General features: G+C 42.4%; 2 protein-coding genes and 1 pseudogene across 2 annotated transcripts in view; 2 read left to right on the top strand and 1 right to left on the bottom strand.

The window, feature by feature from the left end:
* Window positions 1–13,079, bottom strand: part of LOC125281759 (neuroblastoma breakpoint family member 6-like) — a 36,630-nt gene extending 23,551 nt beyond the window's left edge. The window contains exons 1-4 of the mRNA XM_057310742.1: window positions 12,919–13,079; window positions 10,885–10,961; window positions 2,354–2,557; window positions 357–453 (exon numbers count right to left, since the gene is read on the bottom strand). Of these exons, the coding sequence (XP_057166725.1) occupies window positions 357–453; window positions 2,354–2,531 (275 nt within the window). The 5' untranslated portion in view covers window positions 2,532–2,557; window positions 10,885–10,961; window positions 12,919–13,079. The remainder of the gene's footprint in view (window positions 1–356; window positions 454–2,353; window positions 2,558–10,884; window positions 10,962–12,918) is intronic.
* LOC125281757 (myomegalin-like) overlaps window positions 1–16,141 on the top strand; it is a 155,084-nt gene that overhangs the window by 48,800 nt on the left and 90,143 nt on the right. The window contains 1 exon segment of the mRNA XM_057310761.1: window positions 11,382–11,555. Coding sequence (XP_057166744.1) covers window positions 11,514–11,555 — 42 coding nt within the window. The 5' untranslated portion in view covers window positions 11,382–11,513.
* On the top strand, window positions 13,855–15,671 carry LOC125282163 (ATP synthase-coupling factor 6, mitochondrial-like; annotated as a pseudogene).

Below are 16,141 nucleotides of genomic sequence, written 5' to 3'. Positions count from 1 at the left end.
TGGCAGGGTCAAGAGGACAGCATTTGCTGAAGGAACAGATGACAAGCTGTAGTCAGCCAGGTCGTGACTGTGTGAAAGGGAAATGAGGTAGTGATCTCACAACACTGTGAATGTGCTAAATGCCACGAACTGTTCCCTTGAATTTGGCGACTTTGATATTTTTTTACAAGAGAGAATGAGGCTCTGAGTCATTGGAGTCCATCATTTACCAATCACTGTTGTCTTAGTTGTTTTAGACATAGTTGTGGAACGTGCCTGCCGTGAGGGTTTCTGCCCTTCTGGCCCAGACTTGTTGCTGCCCCAGGTCAGAGATGCCCACAGCTTCCCTCCGGCCTCCCACACAGAGCCCTGCTTACCTGAGCTTCTCAGCCAATGTGTCTGCCCGCTCTCTCTTCTCCAGCTGCCCCTTCTCCCCCAGCACGGATTCGATGATATCGCTGGACTCTTCGCACTCTGAGAAACAGAGATGCCTGTCTCAGTGGAAAGCTGGATATGCTGCGGTGCTCGCTGTCTTCAAGGGAGGAGATGGGGTCCATTCCAGCGCAAATGGAACCCTGGTAACCAGGCTCTGCACGGGAAGCTCCACTTCTCATTCCTCAGCCTCCTAACTACAGGGCATTCGATTCCTCCCTGTTTCAGAGCCCAGGAAAGAACAGCCCCAAAGCTCAGAGGGGAAGTAGACGCGGTGAGTAGCAGGTATTTGGCAGAGTCAGGATTCGTATCCCCTGACACCGACCCTGATCATGGCCATAGCAAGTCTTGTGGCCTCTTAAGTAAAACACTAAGCAGGGACATGACGTAAGGCCCCCAGGACTCCAGGACCGATGGGTCCCCTGAACTAGGATTTCTATACTGAACAAGTATCTCAAAGGTAAAAATTCACCCGATACACTCGTGTGAACTAGAATGCATAAAACCAGAAGGACCTGGAAGGAATATGGCCAAATCCTAATAAAGTGTGTGTTATTAGAAGCAGTAGAATTATGAACAGAGTTTACACGGTGCCAGGCTCTGTTGTTAGAGCTTCGCAAGGAACTACTCAGTATTCATTTCGACTCAGAGAAGTAGCACGCACGATAGTAGTAGTTTAACAGAGGAGGAATCTCAGGCACAGGAAGATAGGCAGTTGGATTTGAGTCCAGGAAGCCTGGCCCAGAGCCCATGCTCTTCACCCCTGTGCTGTGTTACCTCCACCGCAAGCCCTTGGGTGATACCTGATTTCATAATCTTCACAACTGTTTTCCCAGTTAATGGGATGATTATCGGGAAAGTTGTAAATAAAACTTTGTTTGTCCTTCCCTGAAAGCTCATCATCTCTTCACTTTCCTAAATAACAGGCTTCAATTTTTACTTTTGTCTGCATGAATCATTTTTAATTATACCTCCCCTTGTTATATTGGAAGCAGATTGTGAGAAAATGAGAAAACTTCGGGCTAAGAGTTGTCAGGATTCCTTCCTATCGCTCGGCTGTGACGTGCCCCATTCTGCACCGCAGCCCCCTCTTAAAGATAAGGCCACCGAGCAACTCATTTCAGGCTGACTGTGGGGGAGAGCCTACCCCACGCACTGGCTTGGGTGGTTCCTGGGGCCGTGGTCTCCATACTCACCCTCATTCTCTCTTGGCCACATGTCTCATGGCCCAGGCCTCAAACTGTTGGGCTCCCTACATCATTGAAGGTTCCCCAGCTCAGGGAGATACAGGGGAGGTAGCAGAGGTTGTCTGATGTTCCCGGAAACACGCTCAGCCTTATCACAGGGTATCAAATGGCCTCTGTGGAGCCAGGAAGCAGAGCCTGCATGGGTTCCCTCTCACCAGGGGAGTCACTGTGTGGATGGCGTCACTCATGGATACCACAGTTTCGGAGAAAGCAGAACCCACCTCTATCTCCTTGAAAGCAGGTCATGTAACCTGCTACCCTCCCCCCATGTATACCATCAGCATGTTTCCCTAGTGTCCCTAGCTCGGTGCTTTGCCAGTGGGATATCAGAGGAACCTGACCTGATGGAGTTCTGCAGTCACTGTGATGCAGGATCTGATACAGCACAGAGACAATCCTGAGAGGACCAGGCATTTCTGTGTCTGCACCATGAATCAATAACTGGGTTGTGAACTCTAACCCCACCCTACTTGTCACAGCTAGCCTGTGGAGGTTGCTAACCTATTTGTCTTCAGTTTTCCCATCCTCAGCAAATTGAGGGTAAAATACCCACCTCTACTATTCCTGGATTGTGGTCAGAATGAAATTTATCGTGACAGTGGAAATAGAAAGGACAACATCTGGAGAGGGTTTTAGTTTCTCAGAAGGAATACAGACAGCCATCGCTTTGTTGAGCATGACCTTGTAGGACTTACTGTATTTCTGCAGCTGGTTGGCCAGGGAGTAGGCAGTAGCTTCGGATATAAGGAATTTCTCCTTGAGGTCTCGGAAGTCCTGCTTGCTTTTCTCCAGCTGGGACTGAAGGTCCTGGTTGATTTTCAGGAGGCTCTTTTCTGCCCCAGGATCGGAAAGAGGGCCAAGAGGTGCTGCCATGGTGACGTGTGGCAGAAGAGGTAGAGCTGGGGAATGAGCAGAAGAACCCCAAACACAGGATGGGTTAAAACCCAGTGAAATCAAGTAGGTTTAAATCAGGACTGAGGGTTGAGGATACAGGAATTCTCTACTTACTGTTGGGAACAATTTGAACAACACCCCACAGCACTTGAGACTCGGTAACCACAAAAACAAGGTTCAAGATGCCAGAGCTGATAGCCAAAGGCCCTGCCCCAGCTCAGACTCCAACCGGAATGACAGAGGGAGCACCCAGAATGCCAGGTAGCGGTCTGCACTTGCAATAACAGATTTGGAACATTGGGCCTTTCAATGGAACCCGGGGAGCCACTGCCTTCCAGTTGCCGAGGCCGTGCTGATACACCAGGCTGCCTGGTCTCCCCTGAAGGTCATCACTGATGGGGACCCACCCTCAGTGGCCACTCTCAATAGTTGTCCACCTTGTGCTGAGACCACAGTGCCCATCTCTTTCTAAAAAATGATGTCAGCATAGTTCTCATTCTTCATTCTTATGTGTGTATAAAATCATCAAGGCACAAATAGCTTCCCAAGAAATTTCCCTTTTTTTTTTCTTAAAGATTTATTTATTTGAGAGAGAGAATGGGGGCATGGGTAAAGGGAGAGAGTGAGACAAGGGGCTCAGTCTCACAACCCATGAGATCATCACCCTAGCCTAAACCAAGAGTCAGATGCTCAACTAACTGCACCCCTCCCAACAGGTATTCTTAAGGGCTGTCATGAACTCATCCCACTTGTCTTTAAGGTAAAACAGATCTTAAGGGAAAGATTCCAAAGTCGCAGACTATCACGATGTTCTTCTCTGTGTCTTCTCTAGTTTTTTTTTTTTCTCTAGCCATTAAAAACACAAGAAACATGCTAGTGCTTTAGTTATCTTTAGTTGCTTTGTATTTGAAAAGCTTTTAAATTTATTTAAATTTATTTAAATTTATTTAAATAGCTTCCTCTATTTACATCACATTTTTAGGATATATGTAGTAAATAAAGTTTTCTTTAAAGCAAAACAAAGAAACAAATGACAAAAAACCAAGAACATAAGAGAAAAACCAGAGTTAATCTATGCAATGAAGTTTGGAAACTGTTTCCTGTCCCTGCTCTCTCAGTGTTCTTCTTCCTGCATCTCTGTGTTATGTAGGCTACTCTTCCCCTTCTGTGGACATGTATTTTCAATTTTCTTAGCTATATACCTAGGAGCAGAATTGCTCAGTCATATGTAACCCTATGTTTAACTTTTTGAGAAACTGCCGAACTATTTTCCACAGCAAAGCGATGACACCATTTTACACTCCCCCTAAGAACTTGAAAGAATTCCATTTCTCTACAAGTCATACTAGTGGGGTGAAGTGATATCTCACTGTGCTTTAGATTTGTGTTTCCCTAATGACTGATGATACTGAGCACCATTTCATGTGTTCATTGTTGCATTGGTATTATCCTTTAGAGAAAGTCTACTCAAACTTTTTCCCATTCTTAAGTTGGCTGTCTTTTTATGGCTTAGTGTAAGAGGCTTTTTGGGTTTTGGGGTTTTTTGATTTTTTTTTTTTTTTGTATTTTTTTGTATTCTAGATAGCAAACCTCCATCAGATATACAATTTGTAAATATTTCTCCCATTGTGTGGATTGGCTTTTCACTTCCTTGATAGTGTCCTTTGAAACAAAAACCTTTTAATTTTGATGAAATCCGGGTTATCTATTTATTCTTGGGTTGCTTGTCCATTTAAGAAACTGGCTTCTAACCCCAAATCATGAAGACTTATAACTACATATTCCTCAAAACATTGCTTTTGAATGAGAACTTTCCTGGGTTTTAGGGGGTGGTGGACATTAGTTAATAATGTTTCTTGTCTCTTGATTAATTGTCTGTTGATTGATATCTCAATTGATATTCTTGTGCTTGTTTTCCCTCCTATGGAGCATGCCGTGGCCTATAACAGAGATTTTGGAAATGGTATCTAACGATATCCTGACCTTGATTCAGGGGAGAGTCCTGGTTATATAGTTGAGTTGGTCTACACCTCATGCATAGTTTCACAAATTGCCAGGGCCTATAGTGGTGAGTAGTTGATTATTTTTCTGAGGAACACTTGTCCGGTAGTCCAGATCATTCTAGGGCTAGGGTGGACTTTCTCAGTCCCCTCCAGACCGAGAAGACTGCAGGGGTTGGACCTAGTCAAGAATTTCATCTCTGGTCTTCGTGGAAAGTAAACATGCCTCAGGGTTTGGGGAAAGTTGTTCAATACAAATTGGTTCCCCTCCAATCTTCATATTATATACATGATTTCTTTGTAGAAAAGGTAAAAGGTGAAAAAAACTAAGAGGCAGCCCACAGAATGGGAGAAGATATTTGCAAATGACACTACAGATAAAAGACCGGTATCCAAGATCTATAAAGAACTTCTTAAACTCAATACATGAGAAACAAATAATCAAATCAAAAAGTGGGCGGAAGGTAGGAACAGACACTTTTCCAATGAAGACATACAAATGGCTAACGGATACATGAAAAAGTGTTCAAAATCATCAACCATCAGGGAAATTCAAATCAAAACCACATTGAGATACCACCTTATGCCAGTTAGAATGGCAAAAATGGACAAGGCAAGAAACAACAGATGTTGGAGAAGATGTGCAGAAAGGGGAACCCTCTTACACTGTTGGTCGGAATGGAAGTTGGTACAGCCACTTTGGAAAACAGTGTTGAGTTCCCTCAAAAAGTTAAAACTAGAGCTATGCTATGACCCAGCAATTGTACTCCTGTGTATTTACCCCAAAGATACGGACGTCGTCAAGAGAAGGGCCATATGCACCTGAATATTCATAGCGGCATTGTCCACAATAGCTAAATTGTGGAAGGAGCCGAGATGCCCTTCAACAGACAAATGGATAAAGATGTGGCCCATATATACAATGGAATTTTACTCAGCCATCAGAAAGGAAGATTACCCAACCTTTGCAGTACCATGGGGTGGACTGGAGGAGATTATGCTAAGTGAAATAAGCCAAGCAGAGAAAGACAATTATCATATGGTTTCACTCATTTATGGAAGGTAAGAAATAGCAGGGAGATTGGTAGGAGAAGGAAGGGAAGAATGAAGGGGGTGTAAACAGAAGGGGGAATGAACCACGAGAGACTATGGACTCTGGGAAACAAACTGAGGGCTTCAGAGGGGAGGGGGTGGGGGGATTGGGATAGGTTGGTGACGGCTATTAAGGAGGGCACATATTGCATGGGGCACGGGGTGTTATGCGCAAACAATGAATCATGGGATGGCGCCTGGGGGGCTCAGTCGTTAAGCATCTGCCTTTGGCTCAGGGCGTGATCTCAGAGTCCTGGGATTGAGCCCCACATCAGGCTCCTCCTCCGCTGGGAGCCTGCTTCTTCCTCTCCCTCTTCCCCTGCCTGTGTTCCCTCTCTCGGAGCCTCTCTCTCTGTCAAATAAATAAATAAAATCTTAAAAAAAAACAAAACAAAAACAAAACAAAAAAACACACACACAAAAACAATGAATCATGGATCACTACATCAAAAACTAAGGATGTACTGTATGGTGGCTAACACAACATAATAAGAAAATTTTTTTAAATAGTAAAGGTGAAAGGATATTTATTTTAGAACAACTTGTCTATTGTTCACCAATTGTCCGTCTGCGCTTTTAAAAATGTGTAAAGGATAATTCAAGGTCAAATACATTCTTAGCAAAAGTACAGTTCTTGCACCCTACCAGGTGATTATACTGAATCCTATGAATTGTCTTATTACTTAGATGTTATCCTTTTCCTGATGAGAAAAAAAAAAGAAATCTGAGAAATAGTACAAAGCTTCCCAAGGCCACATATCTAGTGAAGAGAGGTGGCAGCATTAGAAACCATTTCGGGGGAAACCATCCAACTCTAGACCACAGCTTAGGTCTTGATCTCAGGGTCATGAATTGGAGCCCTGTGTTGGGGTCCACTTAAAAAAAAAAAAGGCAACCAATCTAGCAGATACCCCATTGGGTTTTCATATGCTTATTATCATTTGGATGTTTTCTTTTGGGATGGGGTTTTTAAAATATTTCTGCTCATTAATATACTAGGTTGTTTCTCATTTTCTTTGTGATTTCTTAGAGTTCTTGATATATTTTGGATGAGTGTTTTGTCAGATATATGTATTGAAAATAATCATTTCTGGTCTATAGATGGCCTTTTCATTTTTGAAGAATGTCTTACAGTATACAGAAGCCTTAGGTTTCATGAACAACAATTTAATTGAATTTTTTATGGTGAGTGCTATCATGTCCTGTTTTAGAAATATTTGTCTATGCCAATATTATGAAAATACTTCCTATTTTTCTTTTATAGGCTTTGGAATTCTTGCTTTCATATCTCCAATTAATTTCAATATGTAGTGGGAAGTGTTTGTTAATATTTACTTTTTAAAAAACAAATCATCTTTTGCTCTATTGCCTTTAACAGAAAAGTCTTCCACTTCCCCAGTAAACAATATTAACATATACACACACACGTATACAAAATCAAATAGCTGTGCATATGTGGGTATATTTTTGAATCGCTGTTCTTTCACTTTGATATATTTATGTCGGTTAAGTGTCTGACATTGATTCCGGCTCAGGTCATGATCTCATTGGTGGTGAGATCCAGCCCCAAGTAGGTCTCCATGCTCAGCAGGGAGTCTGCTTGATATTCTGTCCCTCTCCTTCTCCCTCTACTGCTCCCCCACTCACTTTCTCTCCCTCTGTCTCAAATCAATCAATCTTATAAACAAAACAGAATTTCCAAACTATTTTCTAGAGTAGTTGTAAAATTTAACATGCCCATCAGCAGTGTACGAGAATTCTAGCTCCTACACATCCTTGCCAATACTTGGAATGGAGATTCTTTTCATTTTTGCCATTTTAATTGGCAGATAGTGGTTTCAATTTGCATTTTCCTAAAGTAATGATGTAGATCTTGTCATGTCCTTATATGCCTTCCGTATATATGCTTTGCTGAGCTGTTCACAAATCTTTTACCCATGTTATCGTTTTATTATATTTTTTTAAAGGTTTTATTTATTTATTTGAAATAGAGAGCAAGAGTGGGGGGGTGTGGAGGTGGGGTGGGGAGGGCAGAGGGGGAGGGAGAAGCACATTCTCTGCTCAGTGGGGAGACTGACAGAGGGGGTAGGGGCTAGATCCCAGGACCCTGAGATCATGACCTGAGCCAAAGGCAGCTGCTTCACCAACTGAGCCACCCAGGCACTTTTCTTTTACCCATTTTTCAATTGGATTGTTCGTCTTCTTCTTAACTTTTGATAGTTCTTTCAACGGTTCTATTAGGAGATCTTCACCAGATATGTAATTTATAAATATATTCTCCTTCTATTTTTTCCCCTTGACTTTGCATTCTCTCACCAATGTCTTTTGAAGAGCAGAAATTTTCAATTTTGATGAAGTCCAAAATTGTTCTTTCATTGATCACAATTTTGGTATCATATCTAAGAAACCATTATCCAGGGGCACCTGGGTGGCATAGTCAGTTAAGTGTTGTGATGCCAGGGTCCTGGGATCTAGCCCCACATCGGGCTCTTTGCCCAGTGGAGAGCCTGCTTCTCCCTCTCCCTCTGCTGCTACCCTGCTTGTGCTCTCTCACTCTGTCAAATAAATAAATAAAATCATAAAAAAACAAAAAACAAAAAGAAAGAAATCATTGTCCAACTTTAGGTTCTAAACACTTTTTTAAAGATTTATTTATTGGGGTGCCTGGGTGGCTCGGTTGGTTACTCATCTGCCTTTAGCTGAGGTCATGATCCCAGGGTCCTGGGATTGAGCCCCCTGTCGGGCTTCCTGCTCAGCAGAAAGTCTGCTTCTCCCTCTCCCTCTGCCTGCCTCTCTGCTTGTGTTCTGTCTTTCTCAAATAAACAAAATCTTTTTAAAATTATAGATTTATTTATTTAATTTGCGAGAAAGTGACAGAGAGAGAGCAAGTAGGGGGAGGGAAAGAGGGAAAGAAATTGAAGCAGACTCCCCACTGAGTGCATAGCCAACGCTGGGCCTGATCCCACCACCCATGAGCTCAGGACCTGAGTCAAAATCATGAGTCAGATGAGCCACCAACTGTGTCACCCAGGTGCTCCTAAAGACTTTTCTACTACGTTTTCTTCGAAAAGTCTTAACATTTTAAGGTTTCTATTTAGGCCCATACTCTGTTTTAGGCTAATTTCTGCATGGTGTGAGTTATGGATCCAATTTTATGTATTGATTTTCACATGCATATGCATAGGTCATATCCATATTCATGTGCTGAAAAGATTACAATTGACCACTTACTGAAAGATTATACATTTTTAAAAGATTTATTTATTTATTTTGGGGAGGGAGGGGCAGAGGGAGAGAGAGAGAGAATCCCAAGCTGACCCCCTGCTGAACATGGAGCCTGATGCAGGGCTAGATCCCAGGACCCTGAGATCATGACCTGAGCCAAAATCAAGAGTTGGACACTTTACCAACTGAGCCACCAGGACCTCCAAAAGATTATACTTCTTACAATGCTTTGCTTCTCACATTTATCAAAAACCTCTTCTCCGTATAGGTATTAGTTTCTTTTTGGAATCCGTAATCCATTTTATTGATCTGCTTACCTGTCAAATGCCAATACCAATCTGTTTCGATTACTATAACTTCAGAATAGTTCTTCAAATTAGGTACAGCTAGCCCTCAAACTTGGTTCTTTGTTTCACATGTGTTTTGGCCACACTAGGTCATTTACAGTTTTCTATGAATTTTAAAATCAACTGGTCACTTTCTACCAAGGATACAGGCTGAGATTTTGAGAGTGATTCAATTGAATGTATATATATCAGATGGGGGAAATTGATGTTTGAACAGTATTGAAGCTTGGGACCTATGAATAAGAATTTCTCTTCATTTTCTATGGCTTCATTCATTTCTCTGTGAAATATTTTGTGACTTTCACTCAGATCTATCCCTCAGTATTTCAGGCTTCATGCTATTATCAGTGGTATCACTTTTCACATTTCAGTTAGGCATTGCGATCACATAAAACACACCTGAGTTTTATATGTAGATTTTTTTAATGTTTTTTTATTATATTATGTAGTCACCATACAGTACATCCCCGGTTTCCGATGTAAAGTTCGACGATTCATTAGTTGCGTATAACACCCAGTGCACCATGCAATACCTACCCTCCTTACTACCCATCACCAGTCTATATGTAGATGTTTTATCTTGATACAAACAAATGCTTTTCAGAGTCAAGCTAGATCTGCCAGTGACCATATCTTTGGAGACTTAGGTATTTGCCAGGTGACAAGAATCTTATTCCATTCACTTGGAGTTTTCTCAGCAGCCCAAAGAAATGGTAAATAGCTCTACAAAGAGTCTTGTGGACCAATGCATGTGAAATGCTTTGTATGTTCATTAATAAACTTTCCTTAAGAGTAACCACTCAGTTGGTAAGGCTGCTAATCTATCTTGTGTTTAGATGCGATACCACAGTTGCGAAATTTAAGGGCAATGTTTTCTCTTATTATTTTACTTAGTCTTGAATAATCTACTGCCAGCATTATGTACTACCAGAAGCCTTGGGACGGTATGCAATGATATATCCATCAAATACCATGAATAGTGCCCAAATCTGATTCGTCTTCTTTCTGATGTGATCTATTATAAAATGACACCAACAGCATTAAAACAATTAATAGTGGCAGACTGAGGGCTGTGTGTGACTCAGTTGTGTGACTGAGTTACCATTGGAGACAATGGCTCCTACTTCAAATCTGAAGTAGGTGTCCACTCCCATGAGTCTGTAAGCATCAGGTCCTGATTCTGCAACAGAAGCTGTAGTCCTTTGCGTCAGCTTCATTCCCCCAAGGAAGAGAGAAAGATCTTTGGTTTAAGTTGTGAGTGGTGTGTGTAGCATATTTAAGTTACCTCTTTAGGCTTTGAACTTAACATCCTATCAGGCAAAGCTTGCTCACCTCTGTGACTCACAAGTTCAAATTCCCAGTGGCTCAGGTGACATGTCTCAAAAAAACCAAAGCATCCATTCAGTATTAGGTGTCTCTCCTAAAGTTCACCCTTGATGGCCTAAAATGTGGCACACAAACAGCTTTATATGTGTTTGATTGATATTTGTCTAATGGTTTTCCAAAGTGTAAGTACGCAAATGACTTTCGGTCCAGTTTTTGTTTCCCAATGCTCTGCCTATTTGACAGGGCTCAAGAGTCAATATAAACACAGATTTATTTCAATTTATTTATAACCAACCAATCATTGTGTACATCACATATAGTTCTATACATTCCTTCTTTTACCTGTTTACTTTTGGATTTTGAGAGGATAGGACGTTACTCGCCTCTTCCACTGACATCCTGAATTACAGTTCTGCTCTCTGTTAAAAAAAAAACAAAAAGCTGCTTGACTTGTTATTCATCAAAGTCATTGTAGGATGTGTTTAAATCTCATTATTTGTGAGCATCATTAATTTTTAAAAGATTCTATTTATTTTAGAATGAGTAGTGCGAGCTGGGAGAACAGAGGGGCAGACTCCGAGAGGGAGCAAGAATCTGAGGCAGACCCTGGGCTGAGCGTGGAGCCCAACTCGGGTCTTGACCTCACTACCATGAGATCATGACCCGAGCTGAAACCAAGAGTCAGACGCTTAACTGAATGAGCCACCCACGTGCCCTTTGGTTTTCTAAGAATGGAAAAGTCATTTCTGGCTCAAGCCAATAGTGGATAATCTGTGAAAGAACGATTGCAGTGCTCAACTTCAACCTACTCACATATTATTTTAATCTGATTGTTTTAGGTGCCTTCCCCAGACATTCTCAATTGAGGCTCTCCTGAAATCAATCTGTCCTTATGGGAAACATCAGAAATCTACGCCCAAGTAACAGGCAGAATTTGAAGTTTGTTTCACCATTCTGTACCATCATCTAATATGCCCAGAGAGAACTGTCAACAATTCTGGATACACCAAGAGGTAACTTGTACTTATCCTTACCTAGCTAATCCAGTCTCTATTCCTACCGTATTTTCTTCTTTTTTAATAATTTTTTTATTATATTATGTTAGTCACCATACAGTACATCCCTAGTTTTTGATGTAAAGTTCCATGATTCATTACTTGCGTATAACACCCAGTGCACTATGCAATACATGCCCTCCTTCATACCCATCACCAGCCTATCTCATTCCCCCACCCCTTCTCCTCTGAAGCCCTCAGTTTGTTTCCCAGAGGAGAAAATTAACTAGATACAAAGAAGTAGAGTGAATTGATGACCTTCTTCAGTACCAGTGAACAGCTTCCAACAGTAGACCTTGACTCTTTGCATTTAAAGCATATTTGTATTTGGGAGTTTTTAATTTGGGAGGAACATTGTATGCATTTTCACTTTAGCATGTTTGTGTTCAACTTCCTTTATAGTATATAGTTAACAAGGCTTCTGGACTAGTCAGTATCCCCATAATTTCATGTTGAAAACTAGTACAGTTTTATAAATCAATAACCAACCAATACACAAGGCTACTATGGTTTTCTCATTGCCCTAAGGAACCGAAGTATACCGTGTCAATTACGTACTTCAAATCTTAGACTGTCACATAAAAAGTATTTAAGATAATTAACTTATGAGAAAATATTCAACTTCGACAGTAATCAAATAACAAAGTATAAAAATTAAAATAATCATTGCATTAAAAAAAAGAATTATTGCAGACCGTGGACTAAATTTTTAGTGTCCATCGAATCCAAAATTTTGCTAGATATGTTTTCTCAAGATGGTGTAATGTTACTATGAGCCAGCTCACCTGTAACTTCAAAAGCCCCAACCCTTTTTCTCCACCACCTAAGGGATACTGTCACAAACTCAGCCCAGCCCTTTCTTCTGCCAGCGGCCAGGTCATCTGTTTTATTGCTTGACCCTCCTGGCAGAGCAACTTTCCAGCATGTTATGTGCATTAAGGGCTTCCTGTTTCTCTACGACCAATGCAAGAAAGTGGTTTGCTTTGTTATTTGGCATCTAGAGCCATGATTAGCGTCAGCTTTGTTTCCCCGGAAGTCATCAGGTGCTGTTAAATGCAATAACTTTTCTCCCACTACACTACACTTGACTCCATTCAAACATTATATTCCCTAAACCTTCACTTTCTGAGTAGATCCTTGACCCTTTCCATTCATGACCCCCAGGCAGCATTATTAAGAATATTATTAATATCATGTGGCTTCAGATGCAATGGTCCCCTACCCTGGGCCTCCCTGACCTTAGGGCAGAACTATCTGCAGTGAGAATGGACATTTACAACCCTTATCCAAACATCATTGATCCCTCTAAGCCCACACTTACGTGGAGGACATCGACCGTGAGGGCAGCTCCAAGGTCGAGGCTAGGCGTCTGGGGCAGAGCCTCATGGTCACATCCTCCTCCTCTTGGAATTGGTGCTTCCCAGCAGTTCAAACCAAGCCCGCTCCATCCTGTGGGGCTCCTCGGAAGGTGTGCAGGTTCACTGTGGCTTAAGTTACTCTCTTAGTCCTCGTTCCTCAGCTCAGGCACCTCCTTGCAGAGTCGGAAGCTGCTGTATGCATTCCGTGGTCTCCCCTGATTTCTCTGAACTCAAGTTGTCCTTCTTCTTACCTCCTGCGCCAACCACCTGCTCCACCATTGCCTTGCCCATCTTTGGGTTATTCTCATCCTCCAAACATGCTGCTTTTCTGTCTTCCATCGGCTCCCTCCATTCTCTGTTTTCAGTGTGGGCTCAGCTCAGGCTCCTGCAGGAGACACGCAGAGAAGAGACCAAGTCAGGTCTCAGCTGCAGTCCCCAGGGCTGTTTAACAGGCACCTCAGTCCCTCATGCACTCACAGAATCTGAGCAGGAGGTGACTTTGGAGAATTTGAATAACAACCTTATCTTACAGATGAGAAAACTGAGGCCCCGGGAGATTAAGACATTGCCCCAAACTCCTTCATCACTTGATGGCAGCAGAGCCCCCACAATGGCCTTGGCTGCAAGCTTCCCTGTCGAGGCACCTAACGCACCCTCCAGAAACCCACAACAGAATTTCAGGGGACACTGAAATTAAAAGTTCCCCTTAAAAATGCATAAGTAATTTTCAGGAGACCTCGGATTAAATGTAAGCATTTCCACTGTTAAAAACACCAGAAGGCCTATTTGGGGACAAATCTTTTCTCACAGCGATATAGTTCTCTTCCTTTTATTCACTTTTAAATCACTGGCTAATAGACCAGGATCACAGCACACAAGTGTATTACGTAACACTCATCATGATCACAAGTAAAATGCACTTACGTGATTATCGATCAGATATCTGACTCCTGTGCCAACATTCATTTTCCTGAGAGGTGGCATCAGTCTTCCTTGCTCAGCCATGTCCCCAGTGCCTCCATGACGGACTGCCAGGTGAAACATTCAGTAAATACTTGTCAAGTGGATAAATAACAGTTATCAGGAATGACGAACTTTTACTGATCTCCAGTCCCAACCATATTTCCATTCCAACCCTATCCCGGGTCTGTGCTGAAGCAATAAAAGCACAGCCTTCAGAGAAGCTGTCCAAGAGTCCGATAGCAGCTTCACCACAGGTCACATACGCTTTACTGGATCATTTAATTATCTCTTTGAGCATATGTATCTCGCTGTATGATAGAAAATGTATACTATAAATTAGGAAAGCCAGCATGAGCCACTGGAAAGTTAGATGTGAACTGGGACATCATGTAGCAGACAGGGCTCCAGTCCCTGGGCACCTGCTGCAGAGCTAAAGGACACCTACATCAGAGTCACTGTGGTGCTTGTTAGAATCCCCTGGGAATAAGGCAAAGAAGCTGCATTTCAGAGAAAAACTCCAAGGAGATTCTCATGTATGAAAAAAAGCCTATTTCAAACAAAGAGCCTAAGATGGAGAATCTGACGCCCCAGTGCTCACAAGACTGACTCCGCTTTGAGCAGACCAAGTGCCTCATCCAAGGTGGCTTTCAACGGAGAAAGGGGACATTTCCAGGAAGGGTTCCTACCTGATGTGGGTCCTGCTTCCATGACTTGGGTTTTTAGGGCATTTCCTCCTCGACTCCAATTACTGGGGGATGTCGGCCCTCATGGGAGTCATTTCTTTATGAAGACCTCTGTCATTTATTCTCCCCCTGGAGAAGAGACAGCAGAGATCAGTTCTGGGCTCCACAGTTCTAGCCTTCCTCCTAAGCCACCTGGGTAAACTGAAAGCATCATGACAGACACAAATCAGGGTCAGGGAAGAGGATCCCAGAGGAGTGAGATGGTGAGGGCAGCCCCTCCTGGGAGAGAGAACCACAACAAGGTCACTATCAGACCGTTTCGTGTGGGGATGACATACTGACCAATTCTGTGAGCAGAGAACCCCGCCTCGTCATTCCAGACTCCTGAGCCATAGGACTGTGAGGTAACAAATGCTCTTCGTTGCTTTAAACCACCGGTTTTCTAATTTGTTAATATGATGAGTAGAGAACTACTTCAGATGTTATCTCTACTCTCCTGGGTTTTTAATCTTTAGAAACATGTAGGCTTATCTCTATAAAGAAAAAAAATCGGTAACGCCTTGAGATCCTGGGAAGGCGGGTGAGGGCTGAGCCAGGGCCGGAAGCAGAATTGTGGGAGCAGCGGAAGCTCTGGCCTCTGCGGACTGAGTGCAAGGAAGACAATCTCCCTGATTTTTCAGAGGCTCTTCAGGTTCTCTTCTCTCATTCGGTCTACAGGCTCAGTGCATTTGAGGAGCAACACTGGTGTTCCAGCAGTGGCATCTGATAAGGAGCTTGATCCTGTACAGAAACTCTTTGTGGACACGGTTAGAGACTACAGAACGAAGCTTCTGGAGGACACGCTGATACTGGCCCAGAGCAGCAGCAAGACCTAGAGAGGGAGCTCTTCAAGTTTAAGCAAATGTATGGTGGAGCAGACATGAATACATGCCCGGACTTCAAATCTGAAGATCCTAAATTTGAAGTCATCGAAAAGCCCCAGTCCTGAAGAAGTAATGTAACATTTATTTGGTAATTTGAGCTAGATTCATTGTACAACTGGATCAGAATAAACATGCATTTCTGAACTGTCACGTGTTCTTTGAGTTCTGATTCCAAATGAATGATTTGGTGATGTTGGGTGTAAAAAAAAAGAAAATCAAAGAACCACAGTAAAAATCTGTTTGACACGTTCACATGATGTTCCCTTACCCTTGTATCATGAAGGACACTGTGAAGGGCATTTCCTATCTACAATAGGTTCTTTCTAACACTCTCTTCCTGATACCATTGGGGGTATTCTTTCTGGCTGCAAGGAATAAAAGCCCCAACTTGTTTCATGGGAGGTGTGTTCCTGGCGATTTGAGTTAAGGGAATTGTCATCGGCTAAGGCCATGCCAAGGATCAATTTTTCACTGAGACGTGGTGTGACAAATTTCCCAAAAATGAACAGAGCGTTTCAAGGTAAGATTGCTCCCTGTACTTCATCTTTTCTTATCCCTGCTGTATTTGTAACTATGGGAAATTGTATAAAACAAGATAGAAAGTTATGATAGATGGC

The sequence above is a fragment of the Ursus arctos genome, unplaced genomic scaffold, assembly GCF_023065955.2.
Source record: "Ursus arctos isolate Adak ecotype North America unplaced genomic scaffold, UrsArc2.0 scaffold_12, whole genome shotgun sequence".
NCBI classification, from domain to species: Eukaryota; Metazoa; Chordata; class Mammalia; order Carnivora; family Ursidae; genus Ursus; species Ursus arctos.
The sequence above is the reverse complement of the archived record's forward strand: the minus strand, read 5'-3'. Positions and strand labels throughout refer to the sequence as shown.